Source organism: Phacochoerus africanus, chromosome 4, assembly GCF_016906955.1.
Source record: "Phacochoerus africanus isolate WHEZ1 chromosome 4, ROS_Pafr_v1, whole genome shotgun sequence".
Taxonomy (NCBI): domain Eukaryota; kingdom Metazoa; phylum Chordata; class Mammalia; order Artiodactyla; family Suidae; genus Phacochoerus; species Phacochoerus africanus.
In genome coordinates this window covers 1,719,513-1,733,777 of record NC_062547.1, presented here as the reverse complement: position 1 = coordinate 1,733,777, position 14,265 = coordinate 1,719,513, and the positions used below count along the sequence as shown (strand labels likewise).

The window sequence follows — 14,265 nt, the reverse complement described above, 5'->3', positions numbered from 1 at the left end:
CCACACCCACAGCATATGGAGGTTCCCAGGCTAAGGGTCTAATCGGAACTACAGCTGCTGGCCTACGCCACAGCCACAGCAATGCCAGATCCAAGCCACGTCTGTGACTTACACCAGGGCTCACGGCAACACCAGATCCTTAACCCACTGAACCAGGCCAGGGATCGAACCTGCATCCTCGCGGGTTCTAGTCGGATTCGTTCTTGCTGAGCCTTGACAGGAACTCCCAAGCATGTCCCTACTTTCATATGAGAAAGTGAACCAAACAGGACAGGAAAAAAAAAATGCCAGGACCGTTCTCCTGGGAAAGCAAGGACATCCACCAACACAACCGCCTCCACGGATGCAGGAGAGACACAGGAAGCGTCAACACTGTCACTGTAGAATCCTGTCCGCCCGGCAGAACGGACGCAGGAGACGTGGCGGGTATACACGGTGGAATACAACTCGGTCGTTAAAAAGAAGGAATAAGGCCATTTGCAGCCACTCAGGCGGACCTAGAGATCTTCACATGAAGTGAGCTAAGTCAGAGAAAGTCAGACACCGGAGGACATCACTGACGGGTGGCCCCTAAAATATGGCAGAAATGAACTGATCTGCAAAACAGAGCCGGACTCACACACACAGAGGAGAGACTTGGGGTTGCCAGGCGGGGAGAAGGGTAGAGGGGACCTTGGGATCAGCAGGTGCAAACCCAGAGGACACAGGATGGATAAAGTGCACGTTCCCGCTGTCTGGCTCGGGGACCTCTACTCAACATCCTGTGACAAGACGCAATGAAAAGAACAACACGTCTGTATAACAGGCGCATCGCTGCCCTCCAGAAATTAACGCAACGTTGTCCATCAACTGTACTGCAGCACAATCTTTCAGAGGCTCACGCCCTCTCACCAGACTTAAAGGACGCCCCTACCTGAGAAAATGCTCCCCCCCCCCACCGCCCCTGCTGCCCTGGGCCGGCACCTCCCTTCAGAAGCACAGGGTGCCCCATCACCCCAACCCAGTAAAGCCCGAGTGACTGATCCATGCAGCCCACACCTAAGCAGCACGCTAAGCTGGGCCAAGCAGCGATGACGCCAAACCCAGAAAACGCTCAAGGACCAGCGGAAAGAAACATGACTGCAAGTAGCAGATGAAGTCGCGGCTGCACAAGGGACGCGAGCCATGGCTTTTCCCGACGCCCAGAAACCCTCCAGAAAACGCCCTGGGCGAGTCGATCCCACTTAGGTGGCGACTGACAACAACCACTCTGATTATATCAATGGTTACAGCGGCCGTCTACAACCCGCAGTTCGAAACCCTAGAGCCTCCTGACGCAGACGCCCCAGGATCGTGCGTGGGCAGGAAGACCCCACACCTGAGAGGCCAGGCTCCCCGAAGCCATTCACCCGACATCAGATTTTTTGTGGGAGGTGAACAGGCTGATGGTAAGGCCCCTGGGGAGCCCACAAGGTGGCCCCCGAAGGAGAAGAGCGGGCACGGGGACCAACCTCGCGCTGAGACGGGCTTGCGCACGCGGCACAGCAGCGCGGCCCCGGAGCACAGAGGCCGCCAGCGGGGACGGGACAGAAGACCCCGGAGCAGGGCCGTTTGCACCTGGACGTCGGGCTCACAGGACAAACAGCCACTCAAAGCGGGCGGGAAAGACGGACTTTCGAGCCCGAGCCCGTGGCGCTGAGACGGCGCTGGCGGGGGGGGGGGACCAAGAGTGGACCTGACCTTGGCGCAAGGACATTCCCGGCCGCCCTCACAGTTCACACCCACGAGCGTAGCCCAGACAGGTGCTAGAAGAAACCACGAGTGCTTTTCTGTGAACCCCAGGGGGGGACATCCTCCTGTGAGCCCAAATCTGGAAGCATCGAAGGACAGGTGGAGCCGTCTGCATGCGCATAAAGTGGGGTATGTCACCAGGCCTCGGGGCCAGGCTCACAGCCCTCAGCTGGCTGGGTGGGGACAAGCCGGGGTGGGACGAGGACCCCGTCAGGGTCCATGTGCCCGTCAGACCCAGGGCCACGGCGCAGGCTGCTGTGGACCCCAAGCCAGCTCCTGTGCCCCTGTCCTCCTGTCCTTCCTCTAGCTCAGAAGTCCCCTTCTCCAGGAAGCCCTCCCAGACCAGCAGCCCCAGGATCCTTTCATTCTTCAGCCTTCTCAGCCCGACGGCCACATTCTGGCACATGAGGGGCCAGCGTGGGGGTCCCCACACCTCTAGTCCCCCAGCATCAGGGTGAGCCCACAGAGCCCGCCGGCAGGGGGGCCCGGGCACAGGGTGGCCAGGCAGGTGGGAGAGGCCAGGAGCAGCCCGCACGCGGGGCCTTCCTGCTGCTACATACCATCCAGAAGAGGGTCCCCGTGGCCAGGGCGACATACTGCTCAATGGTGGACAGCACACTGAAGATGAGGCAGACCAGCACGATGAGGAAGCTGCGAGACAGGAGGACACGGCGGTCAGTGCCCGCGGCCAGGCTGCCCACGCCCCCGCCTCAGACCCAGCCTGGGCCCCGGTGCAGAGGGCTGGCCGGCCACCCGCACGGCCAGGCCCTTCCCTCCCCGGGTCCGGGGGCTCCCAGGGCGCCAACCCTGAGTGTCGGCTGGGACTGGTGCATAAAGTGTGGCACAGCTGCGGGCGGCGTCCCCCAGCCACTAAGCAGCAGTTCTGACTCGGCTGCCCCGGACGGGCCTGGGATCTCCCTGCCAAAAGCCAGACACAGAAGGCCACACAGCTGGAAAGTGGCCGGTGTAGAGATCCAGGGCCAGCGGGCAGCCTCATGGCCACGGGGCAGGGGGGGGGCCTCTGCCCAGAGGAGGGTGCCTACCACGTGGCCCAGCAGTTCCCCAGCCTCAGTTTCCCTGTGGACACATGCCCAGCCCGCAGCCCGTGGCCATGTCATCAGGGAAGCAGACAACGGCGTGGCCGGACATCAGGCAGGGACTCAGGAGGCAGCCCTGTGCCCCCCCGCCCCGAGGCTGGGACCAGCGCGTCGCCTCATACCCTCCTCCTCCTGCAGAGCCTGTCCACCATGGCCCTGAGGCCACAGGAGGTGCTCGGGGACAGACTGCCACCCGGCCAGGCTCTGCAGCTGTTGATACGAGTCCTCGCGAGGTCACAGCTGTAGCGGCGACTGACAGATGCCATGGACGGGAAACTGGGCTCGGGGCTCTGTGCTTCCGGGGGTGAACCACGCGTGGTCAAGCCACGGGGTGACGTGGCCAGGCCCGGGGAGGGACAGGGAGCAGGACGCGCGTGGTCTCATGTCTGCGCCCCCACATCCGTGATGATGACAGGGACCCCCGGTGATCCAGCACAACCCCCGACAGGGACCCTTGGTTCCGCCGAGCCCCGTCTGCCACCCCAGGTCACACACGCGCAGGTTTGCAGGTCTGGTCACAGACACTGCCGCTGACCCACAGTCCCCGCACCCGCAAGGCCAGCTGCAGCTCTGCCAGTGCCCTGCGCCCCCGGCCACTGTCCCCAAGCCGGGAGTGATCCGCAGCAAAGGAAAGCGAGGCGCTGGCTCGGGGTCAGGACCCCGGTCTGCGGGCCCCACGACCTCCAGCTTCTGCGGCCAGGACGTGCGAGACAGTTCTAAGCTCTCTGCCTTCCTGCCTCCGGAGGCCGAGGACGGGAACAGAACCCAGGCGGCGCCCTCTGCCTCCCGGGCCCTCACAGCCAGTGCAGCGTCCCGTCCTTTGGGGCCCAGGAGGCCACCATCACTCCCCCAGTGGCCTGTCCCTGTAGGACTTTTGCTGACAGGGTGGCAACTGAGCATTTATTGTCACTGTTAGGGTGACCTCAGCCACCAGTCAGAAAGCAGGGTGAGAGCCGGTGAGAACCGTGTGTGCAGCGGGGCCCCAGGCGAGGCCTTGGGGGCGTCCTGAACTGGCCGGGGCACCTGGAGGCCTGTCTTCACCTGTCCTATCTGGCTGTGCCCAGGGAACACGGTGACCTCGGGGAGGGGATGCAGCTGAGAGACCCCAGACTCGGCCTTGACCAGGGGGAAGGTCCGGCCAAAGTGGCCCTGCCTAGGACAGGCCTGCACGGAGGGCACCTCAGGTGGGGTCCTCATCCCAGGGCCTGGCTCGGAGGCACCCAGAGGGTGGGCACCCTTTCCCAGGAGCATCTCCTGGTCACCTGCTGAAAAATACTTCCGCTGGACCTTAGCGGGCGTGGCGTTCATCATTCCACACGCTGGGCTTCTTCAGCCTGGCTGTGACCTGAAGACCAAGCAGCTCTCGAAATACCTGCCCACTCTGTTTCAGAAGGAATCACTTAATAGTGCGCCTCGGTCCCTTCCGACCTGCCCTGAGAGGGCCCGGGACCCTCAGAGGTGCCGGGATCAGGTCCCTGCCCTCGGGAGGTGGGGGGGGGCTCACAGCAGCCTGGGGTGCTGACAGCCCTTCCTGCCTCTGCAGGGCTGGCCACTACCCCTGTCCCAGCAACCTGTCCGAAGGCCCCAGATCAGGCAGCCACGGACCCCAAGAGCAGAAGACCCGGCCCGGGGAAGGAAGGAATGGGCCCTGTCCTCTGGATGGGGAGTGGGGGGCAGGGGCAGGAGGAGGGGCGCTGACCCCACAGAGGCCACCTCGGCCCCCGGTGCTGCCCCGCCCGGCTACCCGGGAGGGCGTGTGCGTGCCTGCGGGAGGCGGCTGCTCCCCAGAGGACAATGGCCTGCCTGTGCGCTGGCGGCCAACCCACCTGGGGAGCTGCGGCCCGGGGTGCCTGCCCGAGGGATATCCGGAATGTTATCAGACTTCATTTCAGCGTCTGCAGCAGCAGGTGCCCTGGGAACGGAGAAGAACGTGGAGCCGTGCCAGGGCCGGGACTCAGCAGGAGTGCCAGGCAGGGGACGGGCCGGACCCTCGGGGAGCCACGGAGTCCATGGGGACAGCCCCTCTGGCCCATGGGAAGCAGCTTTCAACCCTGGGATGTTTCCCGGCGACAAGGACAAAGTTAACGAGAACCACGCACGGCACACGCAAGGGAAACGCGGCCTGTCGGAGGCGCCCTTGGAACCTGACGGGAGAGACCTCAGCCGCCGGGCTCCCTGGGTGCTGAGCGGAGATGCCAGGCCCAGGAACGCGCCGCATCGCCCTGCTTGAGTCACTGCATGTGTGACACTCGGTGAAGACTTTGATAAGGTGTGTTGGTCCAGGGAAAACGCTGTGTGTGACAAAGGCTGAACTGGACATGACACTCAGTGAGGTGACCCAGACACGACAGAACAAATCCCGCGGGATCCCACGCCCAGGAGGGCCCTGGAGTCGTCAGATCCATCGGGACAGAAAGCAGACGGTGGGGACGGGGACCAGGGGGGCGGGGGGGAGCGCCTGGTGGGGACAGAGGGCGTGCACTTGGGGAGATGCGGTTTGGGGGACGGACGGCGTGACGGTGGCGGAGCCACGCGATCGCAGTGAGTGCCGCCGCCGAGCTGTACACGCAGCAGTGGTGCCCAGAATAAATTTACGTTACGGGTGTGGCAGCGCGGGTTTCTACAGTTTTTTTTTTAAAAAAAAAAGGAAACTAAGCAAAGGACGTCCCATCCCAAGCTGCTGTGTTCGCCGCAGGCTCTAGAGAGGCTGAGGGAGGGTCAAAGACCGCCCACCGGCAGGACCTGCAGGGCAGTGGCAAAGGGCAGCGCCTGAAGCTCGAGGCCAAGCGGCGGCGAGGTTTCGTAGATTCGGTGCTGACGTTCAAACCCCTGCTATCGGAGGGGCTCCTCTTTGCACAAAAGTCACCCTGGACGATTCCAAACACCCTGAACAAACAGAGGACGGGTGCCCCCACCCTGGCCCGGGCTGCCCAGCCTGGGGACCGCACCGCCCCACGGGACGCCAAGCTCCCCACCCCCGCGGGCCCAGCCCGCGCCCGGCACCGCTCTGGGCGAAGCTGGCTGGGCGCCGCGCTGCGCAGGCCCTGGGCCCGGACCGGGGATCCCAGGGGCCACCCCTCACCCAGCCGGACCCCGTCCCTCCAGCGACTGACTCTTCTTCAGACTGGTTCATTGGCGCCAAGGCTCCCTGCTTTAAAGGGGTCCCGTGGGCGATGCGATCCACAGAGGGGAGGGTTACACCCCCTAAGGCCCTGCGAGCAGAATCCCAGTCAACAGACCCTAGGACGCCCAGCAAGCAGCTATTAGGAGATCTAAACCCACTTCTCTGTCCAAGAGACGGGGGCCTCCCTCAGCCCCGCAGGGTTTCAGCTGACACTTTTTCTGAAAGTGGTCTGGGCTGGGGACCCTGGAGACACAGGGCCTCCCACCTCACGCTCTGGCTGGGCCCTCGCGCGGTGCCTGTGCGCACAGCAGCTCCTCAAAGGCCAGGCCTCCACTGCCTGGGGGTCACCACCACCAGGCGGCCACCAGGACTGCCCCGGAATCTGCAGCCCACATGCCACTGGCCTCCCTGCCTCAGTCCCTCGGTGTCTACTGGGCAGCCCGGTGAGCCTGGAAAATGCAAATGCCACCGGGGCTCTTCCAGGCTGCAGACTCTCCAAGTGGAATTGGACCCCAAACCAGCCTCCTGGGTGGCCCCTCCCCCACAGGCCTGGGCTCCCCTGCAGAGGGGACTTCTGATGCCACAGCTGGGCCCTTGGCCCCGCCCAGCTCTCCTCAACCACCTGCTGCCCACTGCTGCCCCGAGACAGAGCGAGGGTTCCCCAGGCAAAGGCCCTTCTGCCACCGTCCCCCCCGGAAGGTCCCTCTTGAGGCCCGGGACATAAGTGTTTGTTGAATGAATGAATGAATGTTTCAGGGTGTGCTCAGGATGCATGGAGGAGCGAGACCCCTTCGCTCCATTCTTCTCCTCCTCGCTCTTCCCCGCCCACCCCTGTGGGCTCAGTCAGGGCCCTACGGGGCCTCCAGGGGACCAGGACAGGGCACCCACTCTCCACACCCGATGCCACCCCAGACTGCGTGCCAACACCGCCTGGCAGAGAGGAGCCTGGGGAGCGGGGGACTCTGCTGGGAGCGGGGGGGCAGGCGCGGCCACCCCAGCTGCCAGGAGAGCACGAGGACACACTGGACGCGGGAGGGCCGTGGTCCAGTTGCCCCAAGTTGGCCCCGAGGCAGCAGGGAGGGGGCTGCCCCCGGAGGAGACCCACCCCTGGTGGGTGGCGGCAGATCTCAGGGAGACCCGCGCCCAGCCTGGACACCCACCGCCAGCCCCTCCGCATCCCAGGCCCACGGGGTCTTGCTCTCCCGTCCACTCGCCCAGCATCTGCAAGGCATGCCAGGGTGCAGCCCACACCCCCCAAATACAGGGACAGCACAGGCAAGGGGACAGCTTGGGCACAGGGACGGGTCAGCTCCCCGGGGAGGGCCTGTGACAGCCCCGCCAGCACAGATAAAGACGGGGTCTGCCACCCTCGCCAACATGAGGGTGAGGAGGTCACTCGCTCTGGCCACTCAGTGCCGGCAGGCGCGCTTCCATGCCCGTGGCCCCCCGGGGTGACTGGAGGCGCTCAGGCCCATCTTGGCTGGTCCCCAAAGCCCCATGGCACAGCCACCACAAGGTGACAAGGTGGGGGACAGCAGCACCCCCGCATTGGCCATGACTTCTGTTTTGGCAGCCCTGCAGGGCAGGTGGTGGGACGGCCAGGGTCCAGCTGAGCCTGGGGAGCACACAGGCCGTCGCCCTGCCTAGTGGCCTGGCTCCCATCCAGAGGACAAGAATCAATGCCATGCCCGTGTCTCATCCCAATGCCCAGGGCCCTGTCACCTTCCATGCCCGCCTCAGCACAGGGCCCTGGCTTGTGCTGGGGGTGTGGGATGTCGCCGCTGAGGGCCAGGCCTCCTGGGGGCAGCCGGGGGCAAGCAAGAACGCCGCCCTCCGCCTTTGCAGGGCACTAGAGGGGCAGCTATGGGGGGGTCTCTCAGGGCAGGGGCACGGCGGTGTGTGGACACGTGCGTGGTTCCTGCGGATCTGCTTCCACCATCAGAAACACAACAGCCACGTCCAAGCCTCAGGCTGTGGGTGACGGCGCTTGAAGGTCCAGCCCCGGCCGTGGGCCAGCGCCCCCAACGCAGGCCCTTTCCCGGTGTCCACCAGAAAACAGGGGCGCCCACCCACACACCTGGGACCCCTGACCTCTTTGCCATCGGGCCCCGGCGAGGCAGGAGCGGGAAGCACAGTGGCGAGACACTCCTCCCGTCCACGCCTTCACAAGAAGCCTCGGAAGCGGGCCTGCCCCTCACCAGAGGGAGGAGGGAACGTGACCCCCCCCCCCCAGAGTCACACAGCCCCAAACGGCCGGCAGAGAACAGACTCCAAGACTGCCTGCCCAGCGCAGGCCACCTGCCACCAGGCTATGCCTCGCGCCTCCAGGAAAACGGCAGCCCAGGGACCCACCTGGAGTGGCCGGGCCCCCAGGCCTCCCACTGCCCACCCTGGAGGGGCTGCCCTGGCCTGGCCGTGGGAGGCCAGGCCCCGGCCGGGCTCGGCTAGGAGGGTTGCGGGATGTCCTGGCTGTCATGGCAGAGCCACCCTGCATCCACTTCACTGGGGGCCGGAGCGGCCGGGACCCAGGAGGTGTCCGGCCCTGGACGGAAGACCCACCTGAGGCAGGGCTGTCGGGCAGGGAGCGCAGGCCCCGTCCAGGGCCCAGGCCTGCAGGGCCGGCTCTGCCCCGGAGCGTGGCCGGCACTAAGCCTGGCTGCCCGGCCCGGCCCAGCCTGTGATAAGAACCCCCTCGAGGGTATATTTAGAAGGTGCTGGAGAACAAACTGAAGTGACCCCTCGGACAGAGGCCTGATCGGCCCAGGACGCGCGCCGTCTTCCCTGCGAAAGAGGCCAGTCCGGGCGGGGGAGGGGCCGGCAGGCAGCCCACTCGCTCTACCCCAGACACGGCCCGTGTCTCAGGGATCCAGGGCCTGGGCACAGCCGGCCCTGCAGGCCTCACCCAGGATGGGGCAGGATGCACAGCCTCCCCTCCGACACATCCCGGGGGTGAGACGGAGCAAGAGGTAGCAGAGGGCTGGGGCACCGGCAGGGGTGGGAGGGCCTGGGGGGCTTCCTGCCCAGGGTCCAGGCCCTGCCCTCCCTTAAACAGGGCGACTCTGCAGACTCAAGGCCAGGGCAGGGCTCCCAGGCTACCTCAAGCCAGGCCCCAGGAGAAGCAGGTGGCCTGCAGCCGGGGCTGCTCAAGCCCATCAGTGCCGGAGGGGGTGCTTCGTGGGCTCCTCCCTGCTGGGAAAGTCCCTCCTTGAGTCTAGCCCAGGTCTTTCTTGCTGCAGTTTGGCTTGATCGCCAGCTGAAGGAAACCTCCCGACTTCCCATGGTGGAGGCTTCAGCCTGACCCAAGGGGACTCCAGAAGCTGAGCAGCCACGGGACCCGGGCCTTGGTTTCCCCTGGGAAGTGGGGTTGCATCGAGCGTGCTGGCAGCTTGCACGTGGGCCATCAAAGGGCCCTTGGCCATGGCTACCGTCAGCCTCGCACAGCCAGGTTCGGCAGGATGCCGCCGGCTCTACCAGCACCCGGGAGAACCCTCAGGGGAGGGAGGGCCTGGGCACCACCCACCTCGTCAGGGGGCCGAGGTGGGCCTGGAGCTGACCCCACAGCTCACACACGCAGGCCCAGGGACCTCAAGGGCCTAACATGGGCGGGGGCGCTTCCGGCTGGGCACCTCTTTCCCTCCCAACCCCTCTCCTCTCGCCCATTCCCCTTGGAAGGGGCAATCAGGGAAGGCTTCCCAGAGGCGGGGGCCTGATCCAGGCAGAAGGAATAGCATGTGCAAAGCCCAGAGGAGAGAACACAGCCACGCGGAGCCTTCAAAAAATTCAGGAAGGAGGCGGCACAGAGGCAGGGAAGCAGCAGGCCCTGACTCGGGGTGACGGAGAAGGGCCCCCACGTGTACTGTCTCTTCCAACACGGACACCAATGTCTGTGGGGCCTGGGATGGGGCAGGGAGGTGCTCAGCCACCCAGGGGAAGGGGGTCCCAGATGCCAGGGCTCCGTGGCTCCAAGGGGCCACCCAGCATGTCGAGGCAAGGTGGGTGGTCGCCCTCATTGCCGATTCCTGTCCACAGACGAGGCTGCGCAGAGGGACCCTGACCTCACCTTCCTGGGCTGGGGTCTCCCCTGACACTCCGACACCAGGGGGCAGCCAGCGGTCACTCGCACAGGGGACAGCAGTGAGAGCTGCGGGTTCTCCGTGCAGCTTCTGCCCCGGATCCATGGACACTGGAACTGCAGACGCCCAGTGACCCCCAGGGCTGCCACTCAAGGCCCAGAGGAGCAGCTGGCCCTGCGAGGAGCCCTGGGCACCACCTCGAGAGGCCGGAGCTACAGCCGTCCTCCCACAGAGGCAGGGGAGACGGTGCCATCCCCCGCCCACACGCAGAAGGGAGCGAGGGCCACCCGGCTAGCGTGATGCCCAGCCATGTGGTCCATGGCAGCCCACCTGCACAGGCGTGTTTCAGCCACGTGAACACCTACGGCCGGCAGATCAAGTAACCCTGGCCCCCCACAAGCCACGGGGCTCGTCCATTCGGGGAGGAATCAGGAGCCGAGAAGAAGGAATTTTGCTTCAGATCGCAACACAAAAACCTGTCTGAGCTTCTAGCTGTGGGCCTGCCCTTGGATTTGCAACTTGCCAGCCCCCCAAATCGTGGGGGTCAAGTCCTGAAAACAAGGACTCTCTCCGTGTGTGTATGTGTGTGTCTGCGTGTGTCCGTGTCTCTGTCTCTGGGTGTGTCTGTGTGTGCACAGGTCCACACACACAGGCACAGACACACCTGCTTGTTTCATGGAGAACTCCCACTACTACAGTGAGTCAGATATTAAGATGCCCATTTCCCAGATGGGGAAATCGAGGCTCAGAAATGCCAAGAATCCCACTCAAATCCAGCTTGTCCTGGTCTCGTCCGATTGTAAACGCCTGGGGCTTCTCCAAAGAAGGAGAAAAGCCAGTGCAGGGGCGGGCAGGCTGGGAGGGCTGTGCCCACCCGGCCTGGGCTTTGTCTTGTGGGTGAGAAGCTCAGCTTTCCTGGCTCTTCTGCAGGGGCAGAGGGGTGGGCCGGCCCAGACCACACAGCAAAAATCTCCACACGGGGCAACAGCTCAGGGCCCCGGGGCAGCCTCTGGGGGCCACCCGATGCCAGGGACAGGACAGGCCAGCTCACTGCCTGGAAGGGCCTCACCCTCTAGTCGGTCCCAGCAGCCCCTCGGGAGCTGCCCTGCAGTCTGTCCTCAGGGCCAAGACCACCGCCCAGACCCAGAGAGGCAGGTTGTCTGGCCAAGACCCGCCTCCTCCTCCCCTGACCTCCCCGAGCCCCCGACCCAACAGGCTGGAGGCAGAGGCCCTTCTGGGAAGCCACATGGGCAGCCCCTGACCGAAGCAGAGTCCACCCAACCCTGTGCTGGGACCTGTCAAAGGCGAATGTCCCCCCTGACCAGAGATGGCCAGAGGCTGGGCTGCCCACCCAGGAGACACGGGCCCCAGGTGACCTCAGCTCACCCAACCCCACGCCACCCCCAGGGCAGCTGCAGGTGTGGCCCTGCGGGGGTCTGCCAGGGCGTCGGTGGCCCCTGACTCCTCTCCCAGCCCCCATGTTCCTAAGCCTACCAGCAGTGCCCAGGGGAAGGTGGAAAGACAGCAGGTATGCACACAGGGCACCCTGGCCAAGCCTGGCACCGTGGTGGGCCCAGGCAAGCGGCACCTCCAGAACCGCCCTATCCTCGGAGGCCAAGGAGGAGCTGCCCTTCGTCCCTGCAGCCCCCGGGCCAGGTTCCCCAGAGAGATGGCAGCTTCTCGGAAGCCCCAGGCAGCCCAGAGCTGGAAGAAGTCTGGCTCCCAGGCTCTTCCCTGGGGTGACCCGGGCCACACCTCCTCCCCACCAAGGCCCCGAACTGGGACGCAGGGGCCAAGCGGCCTGCCCTCCAGCCGCAGAGCAGGAACGCTTCCTGTCACCTCAGGCCAGGAAAGCCCTCTGCTGACAAAACAAGGAGTCCAGGACTGGGACAGCCCGCAGGCAGCAGGACATGCCAACCCACACGGCCCCAGGCGGGGCTCCTGAATGGCGCCCTTCACCCAGCCTTTGCGCTTGGCTCTGCTCTCCATGGGAAAGTCGGGATTGGGACCGAGGACAGCGCCCCTGCCCGCCTCCCGCTGCAGGCTGGGAGGCCGCGCAAGGGAGAGGAGGCGGGACAGGAGAGGGCGGCCCCAGGCCTCAGCCTGCGGCCGCGTGGGGGGCAGGGAGGTTTGGGGGTGCCAAGCGGGAACCACAGTCATAACTGCCCGAGGCTGGGCCGGCCGGGCGCTCAGCATCTGAGGGCCCCGCGTCTGCACACGGCAGGTGCCTGTCGCCGGGCCGGCCACTGTCCTCCCGGGACACTCCTCGGATCTCGTCCCCGGCGCCTGGGCTTCTGAAGGGTCTGCCCCTCCGGGAAGTGCCCGTTTCCTCTTTCTCCAGCTGGACTGAGACAAAGAGTCCACTCCCTCTGGGCTTCCCCTCATGCACCCACGCCCTGTTCTGATCTGTGAAAACGCACACTGGGCTCCCACACGTGCGCGAGGAAGGTGTCCTGTGCGGCCAAGCCCACCCTCCAGAGCCGGGGTCCTGCAGCCGGGTTCCCGGCGGGACGTCCACGTGGGCTGCCTGGAGCCAAGCCCGGCCTTCACCCCACCGGGGAGCTGCTCAAGGGCGTGGAGGGAGGAAGCAGCTAACTCTGCCGGGGGTGGGGGGGGAGGCGCAGCCCCGGGAGTTCCTCCGTCACCGCCCCGCGCGGATTACCCAAGGCCGGATGCAATGAGCGGGTGTATTTTGGTCTCAGCATCCTCCACCCCGCCAGAGAGCAGCCCGGCCCTGGCTGCACAGAGGCGGGTCAGCCCAGCACTGCCACCGGCCAGGGGGCTCAAAGACAAGCCCTCTGTCACCCATCACAGAGGGGGATTCCTGGGCCGAGGAGGGCGTGGACCCAGCTAAACCAGGTCCCAAGCTCCCCGGAAGGACCAACCAAGAAGGCCCCGGGCCTGGACAGCCCACCCTGGCCCCAGCGGGTGTTAGCAAGGAAAAGCAGTTGCTGCCTGGTGGCTCCCCCTGTAGGTGCTCCAGGGGTGCCCCAGGTGATGGGCTAAAAGCCTGCGAGGCCCAGGTCGTCTGCCCCCATCCCCCTACCCAGACAGAAAGCACCTACTCTGTGCCTGCCACCGTGCTAGCCTCCCGGGACGAGCCAGGCACAGGCCAAGGAGACAATAAGTCAGGAAACAAGGTAAGGGCAGGTGACAGCCACCCTGGCGAGACAGGAGGGGCCGTCACAGTGAGTGACGGCGGGGGGTGGGGGGGGTGGCCGCCAGGTGGCAGTGACTTGGTGACATGTACAGGAGGGCTGCGCAGGCTGTTCCAGGCAAGGCAAAAGCAAAGGCCCTGTGGCAGGCTTGAGGCCAGGGTGGCGGGAGCAGGGAAGGCCTCCCGGGAGGAGCAGACTCAGGCTCTGGGCTGGGGGCGGCTGTTTCCCAACCAAGCCCGGCCTGGACCCCTGAGACCCTGAGTGGGAGGAAGGGCGGGAGCCCGTCCACCTTCACGCACACCGACCGTGGGGCCGGAGAAAGGCGCCACAGGAAGACCAAGGTCACTACCAAAATGCAAGCAGAAAGGAGGCGTTGGCAGCGAGCCCACCCGGCCATCGCGCGTCACACCGATGCCCCTCCCATGGCATTCCTGGGACCCCCACACGCCTGCAGGCCCCCGGCACCCCGGCCAAGCAGCCCGAGGGCCCCCCTTCCTTTCTGCATCTGGCCTGACCCAGAGAGGCCGGGGCCAAGGAGGGGACAAAAGCAGAGGAAGAGGAGAGCCAGCCCAGGACGGCGGCACCGACACGGCCCGGAAACGCCAGCACCAGGCCGACACCTCTGCACGACCTCGGCTTCCTGCCGCCGCCCGGAATAGCGGCACATCCTCCACATCCTCGGAGCAGCCCGCCGGACCCCCGCGCCGGCCCACCCCGCCCCTACGGGGACCCCTCCCAGGCACGCCGACCCCCCCACGGCCTCGACCAGCCTTCCAGAAGCCCGCTGGGGACAGGGCTCGCCAGGCCCGGGGGTCTGGGAGTGGAGGTGCAGACCTGAACATGGAGGGGAAGCAGTGACTGACGCCGAGGGGAGGGCTCGGGAGGGAGCCTTCCCGCAAAGCCTGAAGGCCCTCAGCAAAGAGGCTCGCGGGGTGCGAAAGGCTGCGATTCGCCCTGTCGTGAAACATCTGACGAAAACTTCAGGCAGCTGCTGAGCATCCCATTGAGCTGCACACTGCACCTGTCGCGCAGACACAGCCCTT

At 65.7% G+C, this 14,265-nt stretch overlaps 1 protein-coding gene across 1 annotated transcript in view; it reads right to left on the bottom strand.

Moving 5' to 3' along the window:
- The window catches only part of KCNQ1 (potassium voltage-gated channel subfamily Q member 1), a 314,470-nt gene that overhangs the window by 262,568 nt on the left and 37,637 nt on the right, over positions 1-14,265 (bottom strand). The window contains exon 2 of the mRNA XM_047774975.1: positions 2,331-2,421. Within this exon, the coding sequence (XP_047630931.1) occupies positions 2,331-2,421 (91 nt within the window). The remainder of the gene's footprint in view (positions 1-2,330; positions 2,422-14,265) is intronic.